The sequence below is a fragment of the Oncorhynchus clarkii genome, chromosome 23 (assembly GCF_045791955.1).
Source record: "Oncorhynchus clarkii lewisi isolate Uvic-CL-2024 chromosome 23, UVic_Ocla_1.0, whole genome shotgun sequence".
Lineage (NCBI taxonomy): Eukaryota > Metazoa > Chordata > Actinopteri > Salmoniformes > Salmonidae > Oncorhynchus > Oncorhynchus clarkii.
This window is the reverse complement of record NC_092169.1, coordinates 52,267,214-52,286,590: the sequence shown is the minus strand read 5'-3', so window position 1 is coordinate 52,286,590 and position 19,377 is coordinate 52,267,214. Positions and strand designations below refer to the sequence as shown.

Genomic DNA, 19,377 nt, shown 5'->3' with positions numbered 1-19,377 from the left:
GGTGACAGGCTGTGAACAAATAGACACATACTGTATCCAGCAATATGAAGGAAAGAGGTGATGTCATTGTACTGTAGTTAGATTATTAAATTAACATGAAAATAAACCTCACCTTTAACGAGGACTTGAATAATGAGATCATGATCCCAGCTCTTTGCCTTAATAAAGCATTTGTAATGTCCCTCATCAGTGCCTTGTACCCTGGACAGTTTTAAAGAGGTGTTGCCCCTCCATAGTTCCTCTTCAAACAGTGACGTTCTTCCAATGTAGGAGGGAATCTGATCCTCTCGTATGATTTTTCTGTTTTGGTAACGATAGACACGACCATCTTTGAAGTCCAGGTTCAGCCAGTCCACTGTCATGTCCTCAGCGCTGATGTTGGGTTTGAGGTAGCAGGGCAGAATGATGTCATCACCAGCCACAGCAACAATGGTATCGGTTGGACCAAGAACCTCAAACCTCTCTGAAGAGAACAGACAGAAATTAAGGAGTATTTAGGACATTACCCACCACTAAAGACACACAGACAGTCAAATGTAATTCATAGAAACGTGCCATTCAAAATATACGTAATAATGCACACACACAAAGAGGAAGCAATAGTTGCTGCATGGGTCACCACACACACACAGAGGGAATTAGCAGTGTAGTTACCAGACACAGAGGGAATTAGCAGTGTAGTTACCAGACACAGAGGGAATTAGCAGTGTAGTTACCAGACACAGAGGGAATTATCAGTGTAGTTACCAGACTCAGAGGGAATTAGCAGTGTAGTTACCATACACAGAGGGAATTAGCAGTGTAGTTACCAGACACAGAGGGAATTAGCAGTGTAGTTACCAGACTCAGAGGGAATTAGCAGTGTAGTTACCATACACAGAGGGAATTAGCAGTGTAGTTACCAGACTCAGAGTGTGAACTGTGGAGGAGAAGCAGGAGAGTCACAAACAGACTGTCTGGTCCAGACTCCATTATTCCTGAAAGAGACAATAGGTCTAACAAAATAAACATCAATTATAAAGATCAGAACCAGATATCAACCAGTAGACCTTCAGTATCTTACTATGGCCCCTTTCAGATAAAACCAGTAGACCTTCAGTATCTTACTATGGCTCCTTTCAGATAAAACCAATAGATTACACTATAGGCCTACTGATTATTGGTAGTGTAAAAACTATTGGTCTCTAAATCCAGAGAAATGACGGACCATGTAAAAACTGTTGGCTGGTTTGCTCTCACCCATCTGAGAGGTTTGCTGTGAAAGCCCTCACCTGCTATATACTATATATACACCTGCTGCCACAAACCGACACAACAAAAAGGGAGACAACATGGAGACAACACTGTTGTTCAGAGGAGCTAGCCAACAACACTGTCTGGCTGAGATGATGAGACAGTGGAGTAGGCTTTTAACGTCATATATTTAGCTGGTGGCAACATGTGGAATAGACACTGGCTGGAATGCAATTTTAACCAATCAGCATTCAGGATTAGACACACCTGTTGTGTAAACATGAATAGATGACAAATGGCATTAAACTTATAACAGGGCTATAAACACAGCATCAATATAAACATAAATATTCACCTCTTGGAGAAAGAGAAAAACAAATTACTTGGATTGACAGTGTCAAGATTTATGTCATCCTCTCTCTACAGCTGTGTGTGAGAATCCGCCAGGCTGAGATCTTATCCGATCTGCCCTGGCATCACAGGGTCGTATATTACTCTGTGCATGAGCTAGGTCCAAGAACTCTCTGGGATGACTCTAGAACAGGCCTGGGCAAGTATTTTCCATGGTGGGCCACATTAAAATATATTTTTGCTATCACAGGCCAGAATCATATTACAGGATGATACATCATGTGTATGACTGTGTTGACAGATATATCTCACTGTAAATCACATCCAGATAGGCTACTTATTTTACTTGTTTAACATGCACAGAAATAAACCACATCCATGTTCTCCTTTTGGTAGGTATTTTCATTACTAAACATGAAATGAACTACACAGATGTACACTGTGCATTCAGCACCACGGACAGAACTCTTGTTAATGAGGCTGCACAAAAACACAACAAAGAGAGAGAGCTCAACATTACATTTAACCACTCAATCAGTGTGAGGAGTGAAGTCTCTGATAGGCATTGACTAGAGCAGTGAAGTTAGGTATAGTTTCTGATGTTGCTATGCATAGGATTGTTGAGAGGTGACAGTCAGTAAGAGATGATCTGTGCCTTGACGTGTTATATTTTACCACTGAAAATGTCTGTTCACATACACACGTTGACCCAAACAGTACAAATATCTTCTGAGCATGACTCCTAATCTTTGGAAAGTTTTGAAAGATGCATAGAACCTCGTCAGTGACATTGTTTTGAATAGTTCTCCAATCACTGCATCAGACTGAAGATCGATAAGCTCAAGTTGCAGGTCAGTGGGAGCGTTGTCCACATTGAAGGTGAAAGGAGAGGAAACCAACAGCATGTCATTTTGAAAATTAACTTTTTTGAAAATCCTCAAATCGACGAGAAAACTCACAGCTCAAAGCAAGCAGCAGCGATGTATACTTCTCCCGCTGGTCATCTGATTTTGCCCTTTAAAGATTTTGCCCTTACGAAGATTACCACTTTAGGGACTGTATCCACAACATGGCTCATTTTCAGAACACATTTACAGAGCACCTACTGATTAGGGGTGCACCGATATGACATTTTTGGCTGATACCGATAACCGATATTTTCCATGCAAAAAAAAACCCAGATACCGATAACCGATATTTAAAAAAAAAATTGTGGCCTTTTAAGCATTCAAGTACAGTTAAACAGTTAACACACACGGACGCAGCTGTCCAAGGCACTCAATCTCTGTGCAAGAGGCGTCACTACAGTCCGTGGTTTGAATCCAGGCTGTATCACATCAGGCCGTAATTGGGTGTCCCATAGTGGGGCGCACAATTGGCCCAGGGTCTTTCGGGTTTGGCTGGGGTAGGCCGTCATTGTTAATAAGAATTTGTTCTTAACTGACTTGCTTAGTTTAAAACAAGGTTACACACACACGCACACACACACCACACTGACCAAAAAGTTATTTTGTTGGTATTTATGTATGTCACAATTACCAGTTAAACATAATCAAAACCTATTTCTTTCACTTACTTGATGTGCTGTTTCATTTTCTCATTCTCACTCATTTCATTCTCAACCAGGATTTCATCACGCATGTCAAGCAGTGAAGTTTCAGCTCTGTCTGTCCGTGGCCTCTCTTCCTTGGTGCACACTGTCACTGTGTCCGTTTCCATCTTGTCCAGCTGTGTATGTAACATTTCAGGTAAACCCTGTTTCTTGTCTGCATCGACGTAGCGGTCCTTGTACCTTGTATTGAGCATGGAAGTAGCGGTCCTTGTACCTTGTATCGAGCATGGAAGTAGCGGTCCTTGTACCTTGTATTGAGCATGGAAGTAGCGGTCCTTGTACCTTGTATTGAGCATGGAAGTAGCGGTCCTTGTACCTTGTATCGAGCATGGAAGTAGCGGTCCTTGTACCTTGTATTGAGCATGGAAGTAGCGGTCCTTGTACCTTGTATTGAGCATGGCAGTAGCGGTCCTTGTACCTTGTATTGAGCATGGAAGTAGCGGTCCTTGTACCTTGTATTGAGCATGGAAGTAGCGGCCCTTGTGCCTTGTAATGAGCATGGAAGTAACGGTCCTTGTACCTTGTATTGAGCATGGAAGTAGCGGTCATTGTACCTTGTATTGAGCATGGAAGTAGCGGTCCTTGTACCTAGCATCGAGCATGGTGGTGACACAGTAAAGAGGCTCAGAGAGAATGCTACAGAATCGCGAGTTATTTTGTAAGTTGTAACCCCACGGTCTGTGCCGGCAGTTTATCACGTCTGCAGCAGAACGCAGTTGAGCTTATTTCTCGAGTCAGTTGTTTGAATGAAGCTAGGAGAGTTTGTGTTTCCAAGTTTCAAAACATGTTCTCAAATCCCATTGAAATGGCAGCAGCGGTATGAGAACCAGCACATTCTTGAGCATGCAATACGGCTTTCCTCAGTAGGAAATCCTCGTGGACCCACTGTGCTGTCAGATTCATAATGCTCATGGGGCTGACATCGCTGGTCCAAATGTCAGTCGTGAAGCTAATAGCAGTGACGCTCATGGAAGTGAGTTTCAACAATACTGCGTAACTCCGCTAGGGGAACATCTAAGTGTGTCTAATAGTGTGTTCCGGGGCTCGACCAGTCGGCAAAAGCCAACATCATCCACGACAGAGGACGGTTGATTGTCAAGGGCAACGAATTCTATTATCTTGGTGTTAATGGATTTCACCTTTGATTGTCTCGCTGAAATGTTCTTACTCTTTCAAATGACTGCTGGACTTGAACTTGTTCAGTTGTTGGAAGTGTACGCTTAGTATCTTTCTGCTTTTGTTCTGTGTAGCGCTGTATTTTTTGTGGCGTCATTACGTCATCAACCTACGTTATATAGGTATGCACCTCATCTACCTACGTTATATAGGTATGCACGTCATCTACCTACGTTATACAGGTATGTAGGTTATCTACCTACGTTATATAGGTATGTACATCATCTACCTACGTTATATACTGTAGGTATGCACGTCATCTACCTACATTATATACTGTAGGTATGCACCTCATCTACCTACGTGATATAGGTATGTACGTCATCTACCTGATGTTATATAGGTATGCACCTCATCTACCTACGTTATGTAGGTATGTACGTCATCTACCTACGTTATATACTGTAGGTATGTACGTCATCTACCTGATGTTATATAGGTATGTACCTCATCTACCTACGTTATATACTGTAGGTATGTACGTCATCTACCTGATGTTATATAGGTATGTACCTCATCTACCTACGTTATATACTGTAGGTATGCACGTCATCTACCTACGTTATATACTGTAGGTATGCACGTCATCTACCTACGTTATATACTGTAGGTATGCACGTCATCTACCTACGTTATATACTGTAGGTATGTAGGTCATCTACCTACGTTATATACTGTAGGTATGCACATCATCTACCTACGTTATATACTGTAGGTATGCACGTCATCTACCTACGTTATATACTGTAGGTATGCACGTCATCTACCTACGTTATATACTGTAGGTATGCACGTCATCTACCTACGTTATATAGGTATGTACGTCATCTACCTACGTTATATACTGTAGGTATGCACTCCAGCTTTGACATCGGTTTTTCACATCGACGTTGAACTATACATCAAGCCGATGCCGATGTTGGCATTTTTAGCTAATATCGTCCGATTCCGATGTGCTTACCGATATATCGTGCATCCCTATCCCAAATGGTACCCTATCCCCTATTTTGTGCACTACTTTTGACCAGGGCCCATAGTAGTGCACTATATATAGGGAATAGGGCATCCCTAACAGATAGTGTGGTGAAGAAGGTGCAACTGCGCCTCGTCAACCTCAGGAGGCTGAAGAAATTAATCTTGGCCCCTAAGACCCTCACACACTTTTACAGATGCACAATTGAGAGCATCCTGTCGGGCTGTATCACCGCCTGGTACGGCAACTGCACCGCCCGCAACCACAGTGGCTCTCCAGAGGGTGGTGAGGTCTGCCCAAAGCATCACCGGGGGCACGCCTGTCCTCCAAGACACCTACAGCACCCGATGTTACAGGAAGGCCAAAAAGATCATCAAGGACATCAACCACCCGAGCCACTGCCTGTTCACCCCTCTATCATCCAGGAGACGAGGTCAGTACAGGTGCATCAAAGCTGGGACCGAAAGACTGAAAAACAGCTTCTATCTCAAGGTCATCAGACTGTTAAACAGCTTCTATCTCAAGGTCATCAGACTGTTAAATAGCCATCACTAGCTGGCTTCCACCTGGTTACTCAACCCTGCACCTTAGAGGCTGCTGCCCCATGTACATAGACAGGGAATCACCGGTCAATTTAATAATGGAACACTAGTCACTTTAATAATGTTTACATACTGCTTTACTAATTTCATATGTATATACTGTATTCTAATCTACTGCATTTTAGTCGATGCAACTCCGACATTGCTCATCCTAATATTTATATATTTCTTAATTCCATCATTTTACTTTTAGATGTGTGTGTATTGTGGTGAACTGTTATATACTACTGCACTGTTGTAGATACTGTTAGAACACAATAATTCCACTACGGATGCAATAACATCAGCTAAATATGTGTATGTGAACAATACAAATCGGATTTTGATTTGGCTGAAACCAATCAAAGTAACATGAAGTAATTAGTGGTAATGACCTCTTATTACACAGCATGTAAAAAAAACCAATAACTCCCCCACCCTACAACTTACAATTCGATGCACGCGCAATGTTCAGACGTTTTTTTGTTACTATCGACAATAAAAAGTCCTCAGAAACAAGCGTCCTCTCCCATCAGACGACGATAACGCTCTGACCTGAGTGGGCTGGTGCAGTGTTCATATATACATTTCCAAACGCTCTGATTGGTTGGAAATGGCAGGGCTCTGAGGGAAAACTCAGGTAAGATTGTCAGGGGAAGTTAGGTAGAGAGGAGAAGGACAGCCTTTGTTTTTACAGGTTGGCCACCAACTGTAACATTATACAGTTATAAAAGAGGTTTCTTCAAGGGTTCTTTGTTAAGGTTGATGGTTCAAGAACAGATGTCAACCAGTAAACTTGACTACAGTACTATGCTCCATTTAATTTGAAAATCAACAGATAAGAGTGATTATACAGTAGCCTAATTCCAATTAACATTTCTTTGTCTATAATACAATAAAAACATTTGAAGTGGTTTGCTGGTAGTACTTTTTTTTAAATTATCAAATTAATACCTTAGAAAAGACATAACAATTTACAATTTACATAACATGGCAGTTCAACTTTTCATGATTCACTATGATTGGCCTAACTGTGCTATAGAGCTCTGCTTTATTTTTGTATTTTTTTAAGGATTACTGACAAGGAAACTGTATCTTCACTGTCTTTACAGCGCGTCGGAAAAGAAAAAGGTGTGGAGAGTGAAAATGAAATGAGCCTTTCAGTCCTTGAAGCACGGTGTAACATAGCCTATGGGTTTCCACTAGATAGCACAGCCACAAAGTGGTCTGTCTTGAAAATGTATTACAACAACAACAAAAAATTGCTTTTTGGTCTTAATTCGAGGTTAGAGTTAGGCATAAGGTTATGAAGTGAGGTTTAGCTTTGGTTTAAAATCACATTTTAAGAAGACAAATTGTAGAAATACGCTTGGGTTTGGACTTTGTGATGTGGGGCCGTGCCGCTCTTTCAGAACTATCTATGGACAAAATCTGTTTATGTTAAGCAGATACTTAATTATTAAGGAGGTGATGAGTTTTGTATATGGGCGATACGAGAGTGTCGATTGCAGGCTAGTCAAGATAAACATCAATTGCTATTTTGTTACACGTGAGGCTTATTTGAAGTTTCGTAATGCTTAGGTTGTTATGAGTTGTAAGTGAGGACTTGGTGGACTGTGTATTCTTTAGGTTAGATTTGACTTCATGTGTTCTCTCCCGTGTGCTAGTGTAACGGATGTGAAACGGCTAGCTTAGTTAGCGGTGCGCGCTAAATAGCATTTCAATCGTGACGTCACTTTCTCTGAGACCTTGACCTTGAAGCCGAGGCTTTTGTGGAGCGATGGGTAACGATGCTTCGAGGGTGACTGTTGTTGATGTGTGCAGAGGGTCCCTGGTTCGTGCCCGGGTATGGGCGAGGGGACGGTCTAAAGTTATACTGTTACACTAGTAAGGACACAGATGTCAGACAGGTAGGATTCCAGTTGAGGTGGTTTAATAACGCTGAAGATGCACAGGAACGGAACAGCACCGCACACTGTATGTAGCATGGATGGGCTAAATCAGAGCATGAGTGGACTGGAGAGAGGAGCGTAGCGTGTACAATTTGACTGGAGTGTGGAGAACTAGATTCCCAAAGGCTGGAGCATCTGTCTTTTAGCCAGCTCCAATTTCACTCCAGTAGAACTCACTTCAGTAGCTCAGGGCCCGGCCCAGCATGCATTTGTAGTCTACTCGTGTGCTGCTACCTATAGCACCTTGCTTCAGCTACGGTTATGGAGTTCACTGAATATGTTCATAAAGAAACTGATAAAACACACAGGTGCTAAATCAAGTTGTTCTATTATCTATACAATAGGTCATAAAAGATTTTGGATTAATAGGCCTGGCATATTCCTATATTCCCCCACCTTGATTGGGTTATTCAGCCTAAAAGCCTTTAGACCTACCCATAGAAAAATAAACAACAATAACACTTCATCTCTGCCCAGCCTGGCAAGAGGGGCCAAAAAGCTATTTCGCATCCCCAGTGGCTCTGCAAGTGTGGAGAGGACATTCTCTGCTGCTGTCCTGCTCTATAGGCACCATCTATGTCTACAGATGAGATCTCACTGGACAACTGGGTAAGTAGTGTCCTTCATATCCCAGTGTATTCAGGCCATATAATGATGTTCTTAAAGAGGATTGTTGAGGCTGTAGAGTTCCATTAGACTAGAGAGAGGTATCCATTTGGGATATAAATTCAACATAATTTGCCAATGTGTTGTGACGTGGAATCTACGTAAAAAATACATTAGACAGTCAACTGTTTTGAGGGTGAAATTTCAACCGCAGGATTATGTCATCTTGGTAACCAAATTTTAACATAGACAACATTTTTACCATGAAAACAAGGTCAGATTTTCAAAGTTATATCCATTATCAGAAGAAAAAAACAACAGGCTGACCAGCACCTCCTAGTGGAGAATTTATCTATCTACAGCAGATATTCCCAAACTGGGGGATACGGCGCAATGCCGTCATGGGTACGCCAAATGCAAATGTGATTAATGCAATTGAGGCTGTGATTTAGAATTTGGAGCTCCTCTCTGTCTGCATTAACAAGGACCTTCCTCCATGCCCTGCCTCCAGTCCACTTACCGAAATCTGAACAAGAGAGCTTAATTAAAATTGCAACAAGCGGTTCTGTGAAAATGTTATTTAATCAGAAGCCACTGCCAGATTACCAGAGTTCCTCTGTCCAGTGACTGTGTTCTTTTGCCCATCCTAATCCTTTTTTTTTGTCCAGTCTGAGATATGGCTTTTTCTTTGCAACTCTGCCTAGAAGTCCAGCATCCCGGAGTCGCCTCTTCACTGTTGATTTTGAGAATGGTGTTTTGCGGGTACTATTGAATGAAACAGTTGAGGACTTGTGAGGTGTCTGTTTCTCAAACTAGCCTCCCACTCCTCTTTCTATTCTGGTTAGAGCCAGTTTGCTCTGTTCTGTGAAGGGAGTAAAACACAGCGTTGTACGAGATCTTCAGTTTCTTGGCAATTTCTCACATGGAATAGCCTTAATTTCTCAGAACAAGAATAGACTGACGAGTTTCAGAGGAAAAGTCTTTGTTTCTGGCCATTCTGAGCCTATAATTGAACCCACAGATGCTGATTTTTATTTTTTTATTTCACCTTTATTTAACCAGGTAGGCTAGTTGAGAACAAGTTCTCATTTACAACTGCGACCTGGCCAAGATAAAGCAAAGCAGTGTGACACAAACAACAACACAGAGTAACACATGGAATAAACAAACATACAATAGAAAAGTATATATACAGTGTGTGCAAATGAGGTAAGATAAGGGAGGTAAAGGCAATAAATAGGCCATAGTGGTTGAAGTTATTACAACACAGCAATTCAACACTGGAGTGATAGATGTGCAGAAGATGAATGTGCAAATACAGATACTGGGGTGCAAAGGAGCAAAATAAATAACAGTATGGGGATGAGGTAGTTGGATGGGCTATTTACAGATGGGCTATGTGCCGGTGCAGTGATCTGTGAGCTGCTCTGACAGCTGATGCTCTAGATACTCAACTAGTCTAAAGAAGGCCAGTTTTATTTATTCTTTAATCAGAACAACAGTTTTCAGCTGTGCTAACATAATTGCAGAAGGGTTTTCTAATGATCAATTAGAATGATAAACTGGGATTAACTAACACAACGTGCCATTGGAACACAGGAGTGATGGTTGCTGATAATGGGCCTCTGTACACCTATGTTACATAAAAAATCTGCCGTTTTCAGCTACAATAGTCATTTAACAATAACAATGTCTACACTGTATTTCTGATCAATTTGATGTTATTTTAATGGACAAAAAAATATGCTTTTCTTTAAAAAACAAAGACATTTCTATGTGACCCCAAACATTTGAACGGTAGTGTATACGTCACCTCGTTGACACTCCGGAGAACCTTGAACGGCCCCACAAACTGGGGGCTCAGTTTCTTGCATCAACCGCAGGAGTCCACACAGCCAGGGTCGGCTGAAAACCCAGAACACACTGGAAGGGGGTCAACCCAGTGGAGGAGTGTCGCAGCAAATTCTGGGTGTACTCTGCCCAGGGAAGGAATCGTGCCCACTCACCCTGCCGGTCCAGACAGTTACTCCTCAGGAACATCCCCAGGTCCTGGTTCATCCTCTCCACCTGCCCGTTGGACTGAGGCCTATACCCGGAAGTGAGGCTGACTGTGACCCCGAGCTTCTCCATGAAGGCCCTCCATTCTCGTGATGTGAATTGGGGGCCACGGTTGGAGATGATGTCCTCCGGAAGGCCATAATGCCAGAAGACCTGCTGGAAGAGTGCCTCATCGACCAGGAGAGTAGTGACAAGACCAGGAAGAGGAATTAAACAAAATTACTTCGCAAATTGATCCACCACCACCAGAATGGTGGTGAAATGATCAGAGAAGGGGAGATCAGTTACAAAGACAATGGATAGAGGAGACCAGGGTCGCAGAGGCACAGGAAGCGGTAGGAGCTTCCCTGCTGGAGCATTCCGGGGAGACTTGGTTTGGCCACATAGGAACAGGAGTTGATAGTTGACATGGGTACAACTTCTGTGGGTTCCCCTGTTGTTGAGACAAAACTGCCCCCACGCCTACCTTGAAAGCGTCCACCTCCACCACACAGGATATTGTGGGATCTGGATCTCAGCACTGGGGCCGAGGTGAAACGTCCCATAAGACGGAAGGCTTCATAAGCTGCTGGACCTCACACTAACCTACGGATGCCTCCTTTAAGGAGAGAGGTGAGAGGAGCGGCAACAGAGCTGAAATTCCTGATGAAACAATGGTAGATGTTGGCAAACCCCCAAAAACGTTGTATCCCTTTAATGGTGGTTGGGACTGGCCATGACCTGACTGTATCTACCTTCTTGTCGTTCATCTTCACTCCCTGCGGGCTGATTTGGTAACCCAAGAAGGAGACCGCCCTCTGATGGAATTGACACTTCTCAGCCTTGACGAACACGAGATGAGCAAGTAGGCGTTCCAGGACTGCTGGGACGTGTGTGATGGGATCCACCAGATTAACTGAGTAGATTAAGATGTCATCAATATATACATTCACCTGTCGTCTGAGCATGTCCCTGAACACCTCGTTGATGAATGCCTGGACCACTGATGGAGCATTGGCTAAGCTAAAGGGCATCACCAAGTACTCGGAGTGACCAGAAATTGTGCTGAACGCCATCTTCCACTCATCCCCCTCCCAAATGCGGATGAGATTGTAGGCAGTCCGCAGGTACAGTTTCGTGAAGAACCAGGCCCCACGGAGCTGCTCGATGGCAGACGGCACCAACGGGAGGGGGTAGCAATACTTCTTCGTAACTTCATTTGAGTCCTCTGTAATAAATGCAAGGCCGTAATCCTCCATCCTTCTTGGCCACAAAGAAGAAACCAGCCGATGCAGGGGAAGTGGGCGTGCAGATTAACCCCTGTTGGAGCGCCTCCTGAATGTAACCCTCCATAGCCTGGGTCTCAGCTACAGACAGAGGGTAGATGCGTCTGCGAGGGGGTGTTGCATCAGAAAGCAGGTTAATGGCACAGTCCCAGGGGCAATGAGGAGGGAGACAGGTGGCCTGGGTCTTGGAGAATACCTCCCTCAGATCCTGGTACACCTCCGGGATGTTGGGCTGAAGGGCAACCAAAGGACTCAAGCGACATGGAATCACAGGGAAGCAGGTCCTCCGGCATTCAGGTGACCAGTCTGTGATTCTCATCCTCAACCATGAAATGGTGGGGTTATGGTGTTAAAGGCAAGGATGATCTTGTGAACTGGTGCACTGGTGATGAAGAAGGGGATATTCTCCTGATGATTGGACTCCACGGTGAGGGTGAGCAGTTGAGTGATGTGTGTAATGGTTCCGGAAAAGGAGAGGAGAGTGGGTATGAAGTAATATTGAGAGAGGAGGCAAGGGTCTGATCCATAAAATTCCCAGCGGCACCAGAATCCACTAAAGCTGTTGACACAGGACATGAGGGACAGTCAACCAACGAGATGGACACCAAAAAGTGCCTAACAGGAAGTGATGAAGATGGAATACTCACTCCTGGCCCAGGCGACGGCAGATCACGTGACTGTCCTTCTGTTTTAGTAGATCCCGTATTCGGACATTCCTTGACCACAGTACATACAGAGCCCCGGTTGTATCCGTCTGCAGCGCTCTACCGCGGGGAGGTGTGTGACCCCTACCTCCATGGGTTCAGGCTCTGATTCCGAGTGTTCGCCGAAGGGGGGAGAGAAGCAATGAGAATTCCGACACTACTGGAGAAGGTTATCCAGATGGATGGCTATCGCAATGAGTGTGTCCAGGGTAAGGTTGTCGTCTCGATAGGCCAATTCCGTCTGGACCTCCTCGAGCAGACCTCTTCTAAATAGCGTGCGAAGCGCCGGATAATTCCATCCATTGGATGCTGCTACTGTCCGGCAGGTGAGTGCGTACTCAGCAGCCGTCTGATCCCCCTGCCATAGTTGAAGTAGACGCTCACCTCCCTCTCTGCCCTCCGGGGGTTGATCATACATTTGAACAGAGCCATGAACCCTTCATATGAATTTAGCTCCTCCTCTCCTCTCTCCCAGATGGCCGTAGCCCATTCCAATGCCCGCCCCGTCAGCAGAGAAATAACCATGGCAACCTTAGACCCTTTCGGTGGTGGGGGCTCCCATCTGGTGTGTAAAATAAAGGGAGCACTGAAGTGGAAAACCACAGCATTTGGATGGAGTACCGTCATATTTTTCAGGGAGTGATAAATGGGCATCGGAGGACCTGAGAGGGTTGCTGAATGGGCTGTTGGGCTGGCTCACTGGGTAGGCTGGTTCTACAGTATCCTCCACGAGTAGGATGCTGCGCCTCCCGGGAATGTTAGTGACGCTGCAAACTGTGAAGGACCTCTTCCATGGCCGTCCCTAGTTGTGCAAGCTGGCCATGGTTCTGACGCAGAAGGTAGCCCTGTTCGTTGATCGTCTGAGAGATATCCGATTTTCCTGCTGCTTCCATTGTTGGAGTTGGTATTTTGTAACGATGACGCCGTGAGTCAAGAAGCAGGTAAAAGGTTTAATGAAAACAACAAACATGCAACAAGACAGTATAACAGAAGTGAGGTAAACTGAACACAGGTGCAATACCAACTGAGGAATGAACAAAAAGAAGGGACCTATAAAGGGGAGGTAAAGAGGTCCAGGTGTGAATCATAACGATGAGTGCCAGGTGAGCATAATGATGAGTGCCAGGTGGGCATAATGATGAGTGCCAGGTGAGCATAATGATGAGTGCCAGGTGAGCATAATGATGAGTGCCAGGTGAGCATAATGATGAGGGCCAGGTGAGCATAATGATGAGTGCAAGGTGTGCATAATGATGAGTGCCAGGTGAGCATAATGATGAGTGCCAGGTGTGCATAATGATGAGTGCCAGGTGAGCATAATGATGAGTGCCAGGTGTGCATAATGATGAGTGCCAGGTGAGCATAATGATGAGTTCCAGGTGAGCATAATGATGAGTGCCAGGTGTGCATAATGATGAGTGCCAGGTTTGCATGATGATGAGTGCCAGGTGGCATAATGATGAGTGCCAGGTGTGCATAATGATGAGTGCCAGGTGAGCACAATGATGAGTGCCAGGTGTGCATAATGATGAGCGCCAGGTGTGCATAATGATGAGTGCCAGGTGTGCATAATGATGAGTGCCAGGTGTGCATAATGATGAGTGCCAGGTGTGCATAATGATGAGTGCCAGGTGGCATAATGATGAGTGCCAGGTGTGCATAATGATGAGTGCCAGGTGAGCATAATGATGAGTGCCAGGTGTGCATAATGATGAGTGCCAGGTGAGCATAATGATGAGTGCCAGGTGAGCATAATGATGAGTGCTAGGTGTGCATAATGATGAGTGCCAGGTGGCATAATGATGAGTGCCAGGTGTGCATGATGACGATTCCCAGGACCGGTGGTTAGTATTCCGAAGACGCCGCACGCCGGAGGGGAGGAGCAGGAGTAGACGTGACACAGTGTTCATGTTAATGATGTTCTCACTGTCTTCCTTCTACTCTACATGTTTACAGATGACATCAGGGAGGAGAGGAGTAAGTAGTGCCTAAAGATCATCACTTTGCTAACATTATTAGAACCAATATCTATTCTAAAAAAAAAAGTAGAAAACACATCACGTTGTTCATATTAATATTTCCTGACTTTTATCTGATGTTGGAAAAATGACATGAGACAAGGAGTCTCAGAGAGAGACAACATTTTCTAGTGTTCATGTTAATGATGTTCTCACTGTCTTCCATCTATTCTACATATTTATAGATGTCCTCAAGTAAGAGAGGGGTGTCTTCTGATCATCACTTTACTAGATTTATGTCAACCATTTTATGGTTATTTTTTTGCTGAGCACAAAGGGGCAACCAGTAGTTGCTACATTCATTTTTGTACACGTATGAATTATATCTACCCATTGATTCCTGAAGAATATAACTTATTAATTATTAAAGAGCGTAGTTTAACTGTTGTACCCCATCAGAACCCCAAATATAACCTTTTTTATCTCAATGTTTGTAAACTAAGTAAATGTAAGTAACACTATACAGTCTAAAACATATACAAAACTCTAAGTTGATATCATGGATGGTCAGCCCCTCCCTCAGCTTATTACCAAGACAACAGGGATCACACTTTGTTATTGTTTCAGCTTCTGATTGGCCCTAGTTGTTCCTTCTGATGTTGGAACAGTGGTATGAGACAAGGGCCGGGATTCAATTCAAGGCGTGTTATAACACAGTACACTATGACAGACTTTTAAAAGGTATTTTATGCTTGAGTCGACATGTTGGCCCAGGGTTTTGGGGCTTTCCAAGTAGGCTGTCATTGTAAATAAGAATTTGTTCTTCACTGACTTGCCTAGTTAAATAAAGGTTAAATAACAAAATATATATAAAAAATACATGTCTACAGATGAGATTGAAAAGGTTTTCACCAGTAAACTGGGTAAGTAGTATCCTTCATATCACAGTGTCTTCAGACCATAGATTGATGTTCTAGAACAGGATGTGTTGAGGCTGTAGAGGCCCACTAGACTAGAGAGAGGTAGTATCTGATACACCTGGATCACTGATGGACCAGTCACATTAATGTTGATGTTCTAGAACAGGATGTGTTGAGGCTGTAGAGGCCCACTAGACTAGAGAGAGGTAGTATCTGATACACCTGGATCACTGATGGACCAGTCACATTAATGTTGATGTTCTAGAACAGGATGTGTTAAGGCTGTAGAGGACCACTAGACTAGCGAGAGGTAGAATCTGATACACCTGGATCACTGATGGACCAGTCACAGAGAAACACATGTTAAACTGACACTATTACAGGAACAGGCATAAGCCATTATATAGATGCCTCACCTGTCTGCATAGACTCTAGACTTGCTGACTTCCACATATTCACATGTACATACAGTATGATGTAAATGATTAGATATGATTAGAGCAAGATTAATCATCATTTGAGAATGAAGTCAAGAGGTGGTAGGGAGAAACATATTTATTGGATCAGTCTCCTCTACAGAGGAACCCTGAACTCATTTAGGGTTAGAGGTGTTGGTAGGGAGGAATATCTTATTGGATCAGTCTCTCCTCACTGGGAAGCTAGGTAAGTAGTGTCTTCAGATCAGATCGTGCTTCTACACCTGCATTGCTTGCTGTTTGGGGTTTTAGGCTGGGTTTCTGTACAGCACTTTGAGATATCAGCTGATGTACGAAGGGCTATATAAATACATTTGATTTGATTTGATTTGATCATCACTTTAATAACATCATGTAAACCAATATATATTCTATGTACCTTCTAAAGAAGTAGAAAACACAATGTTGTTTACATGAATGTTTTCTGACTTTTATCTTATTATGTATGTCTACAGAAGAGGTTGAAGAGAATCTCACTAGTCAACTGGGTGTCCTAACTCTTAAACTGGGTTAAATCAAGGTTTCTCTATTCATCTTGTTGCACCAAATATTAAACCTAGTTTTAAATTAACCTAGTTAAATTAAATCCTTCCTATAACCTAAGTTTAGTTTTCAATGAATCAATGAATAAAACACAATATATACATTTAAATTGGAGATGAATTCTAAATTGCCACTTGAGGTGGTTTAACTGATAAAATGTCAGCATATCTACTGTGGACAGACCAAAACGACAGAGTTCCTCAGAGAATAATTAGAGGCAGGTTGAATCCTGTTGAGTTTTATGATAATTAACTCGTTATTAGTAGGCTATTTACGTGCCCATTTTGTACAACAATTGAGTTGGGGCTTATGATATGCCCTTCCTTGGTACGAATGATGATGTTATGCAACATGCTGTGACAGGAATGGTAACGGTAACGTCCAAAAATCTAAGTAATAATATACACACACACACACACACACACACACACACACACACACACACACACACACACACACACACACACACACACACACACACAAAGAGGAAGCACTAGTTGCTGCATGAGTCACCACACACACACAGAGGGAATTAACACTGTAGTTACAAAGACTCAAGAGTGTGAACTGTGGAGGAAAAACAGGAGAGTCACAAACAGACTGTCTGGTCCAGACTCCATTATTCCTGAAAGAGACAATTTGTTTAACAAAGAAACATAAATTATAAAGATCAGAACCAGATATCAACCAGTAGACATTCAGTATCTTACTATGGCTCATTTCAGATAAAACCAGTAGACCTTCAGTATCTTACTATGGCTCCTTTCAGATAAAACCAATAGACCTTCAGTATCTTACTATGGCCCCTTTCAGATAAAACCAGTAGACCTTCAGTAGATTACTATGGCCCCTTTGAGATAAAACCAGTAGACATTCAGTATCTTCATACATCTCTGTAAATATCAATGATTTCGCTCTTGCTGGTGGTGATTCTCTGATCCACCTCTACGCAAGCGACACCATTCTGTATACCTCTGGCACTTCTTTGGACACTGTGTTAAAACAAACCTCCAGACGAGCTTCAATGCCATACAACTCTCCTTCCGTGGCCTCCAACTACTCTTAAATGCAAGTAAAACTAAATGCATGCTCTTCAACCGATCGCTGCCCACACCTGCCCGCCCGTCCAGCATCACTACTCTGGACGGTTCTGACTTAGAATATGTGGACAATTACAAATACCTGGGTGTCTGGTTAGACTGTAAACTCTCCTTCCAGACTCACATTAAGCATCTCCAATCCAAAATTAAATCTAGAATCGGCTTCCTATTTCACAACAAAGCATCCTTCAATAATGCTGCCAATCATACCCTCGTAAAACTGACTATCCTACTGATCCTTGACTTCTGTCATTTACAAAATAGCCTCCAACACTCTGCTCAGCAAATTGGATGCAGTCTATCACAGTGCCATCCGTTTTGTCACCAAAGCCCCATATACGACCCACCACTGCGACCTGTATGCTCTCGTTGACTGGCCCTCGCTTCATATTCGTCGCCAAACCCACTGGCTCCAGGTCATCTATAAGTCTTTGCTAGTTAAAGCTCCGCCTTATCTCAGCTCACTGGTCACCATAGCAGCACCCACCCGTAGCACACGCTCCAGCAGGTATATTTCATTGGTCACCCACAAAACCTATTCCTAGTTTGTCCGCCTCTCCTTCCAGTTCTCTGCTGCCAATGACTGGAATGAATTACAAAAATAACTGAAGCTGGAGACTCATATCTCCCTCACTAACTTTAAGCATCAGCTGTCAGAGCAGCTCACAAATCATTGCACCTGTACATAGCCCATCTGTAATTAGCCCATCCAACTACCTCATCCCCATATTGTTATTTATTTTTTGCTCCTTTCCACTCCAGGAACAATCGTTAGTTGCAACATTCAGTTTTGGACATGAGTTTGAGTTTATTTTTATTTTTACAAGGACAGTGCACATTAATCAACATTTCAGTAAAAGTGGTTTTAGCCAACCGGCTAATTTTCAACCGCAGTCCCTGGGCAGGTTATTAAAAACAATTACAATATAGACAATAGCAACATAGGACAAGCAAGACGTAGCATACAGACATAGCGGCAACACACAGCTAGGGACCATGTTCACAAATCTGATTGACCATAGCCATGTCTTCAAGCATTTTGTGAAAGTGTGATATGTGGTGCAGTTATGTGTGTCTGATGGCAGTGTATTCCAGACATGGGAAGCTCTCACAGAGAAAGCGGATTGACTAAAGGTGCTTTTCCTTAAGGGAACTATACAGTCACCTCTCATGGCATACCTTGTTGGATTTGCTGCCATATGTTTGGGTTTTCTGTTTAACAAAAGTACTGAGTGGAGGGGGAGTCAGGCCATTTAGGATCTTGAATACAAGACATGCGTCAGTGCATTGCACAAGATTTTCCCAACTCAGGAGCTCATGCTTTCTGAGGATGTAACATTGATGATGGCTATTAAGCTTCCTATCAAGCACTTTGAGAGCCTGTTTGTAGACAGACTAAATGGGTTTTGATGTTGTACAGCAAGCTTGGGCCCAACTAGTCAAGCAGTATGTTAAGTGGGGGAGTATCATATATTTGAAGTACAGTTTTGCTACCTCTGGAGTCAAACAATTTCGTATAAATTGGAAATTAGCTAGGTTGAATTTGGTTATTTGAATGATCTTTTTCACCTGCTTTTTAAAAGAGAGGTTGGAATCAAGTATGATGCCAAGGTACTTAAAATCAGGTACCACCTGGAGCTTCTCCCCTGACACATAGACACCTGGCTCAGTAGCATCTGTTGCCCTCTTTGTGAAGAACATGCAGACTGTTTTTTTCACATTGAGATGCAAACACGAGTCACTGAGACACTTTGTAACCTGGACCATTACAGTAGTGAGTTCTTGTGCAGCTTGTTGTTTGCTCTTTGCATGCACATATATCACTGTATCATCTGCATACATTTGAACTTCAGACCCAGTACAGACAGA

General features: G+C 43.2%; 1 protein-coding gene across 1 annotated transcript in view; it reads right to left on the bottom strand.

Annotated features, from left to right (window-relative positions):
- Positions 1-17,028, bottom strand: part of LOC139381312 (butyrophilin subfamily 3 member A2-like) — a 29,605-nt gene extending 12,577 nt beyond the window's left edge. Inside the window, exons 1-5 of the mRNA XM_071124764.1 lie at positions 16,991-17,028; positions 4,303-4,307; positions 4,147-4,185; positions 903-995; positions 113-463 (exon numbers count right to left, since the gene is read on the bottom strand). Coding sequence (XP_070980865.1) covers positions 113-463; positions 903-995; positions 4,147-4,185; positions 4,303-4,307; positions 16,991-17,028 — 526 coding nt within the window. The remainder of the gene's footprint in view (positions 1-112; positions 464-902; positions 996-4,146; positions 4,186-4,302; positions 4,308-16,990) is intronic.
- Positions 17,029-19,377: the final 2,349 nt, after the last annotated feature.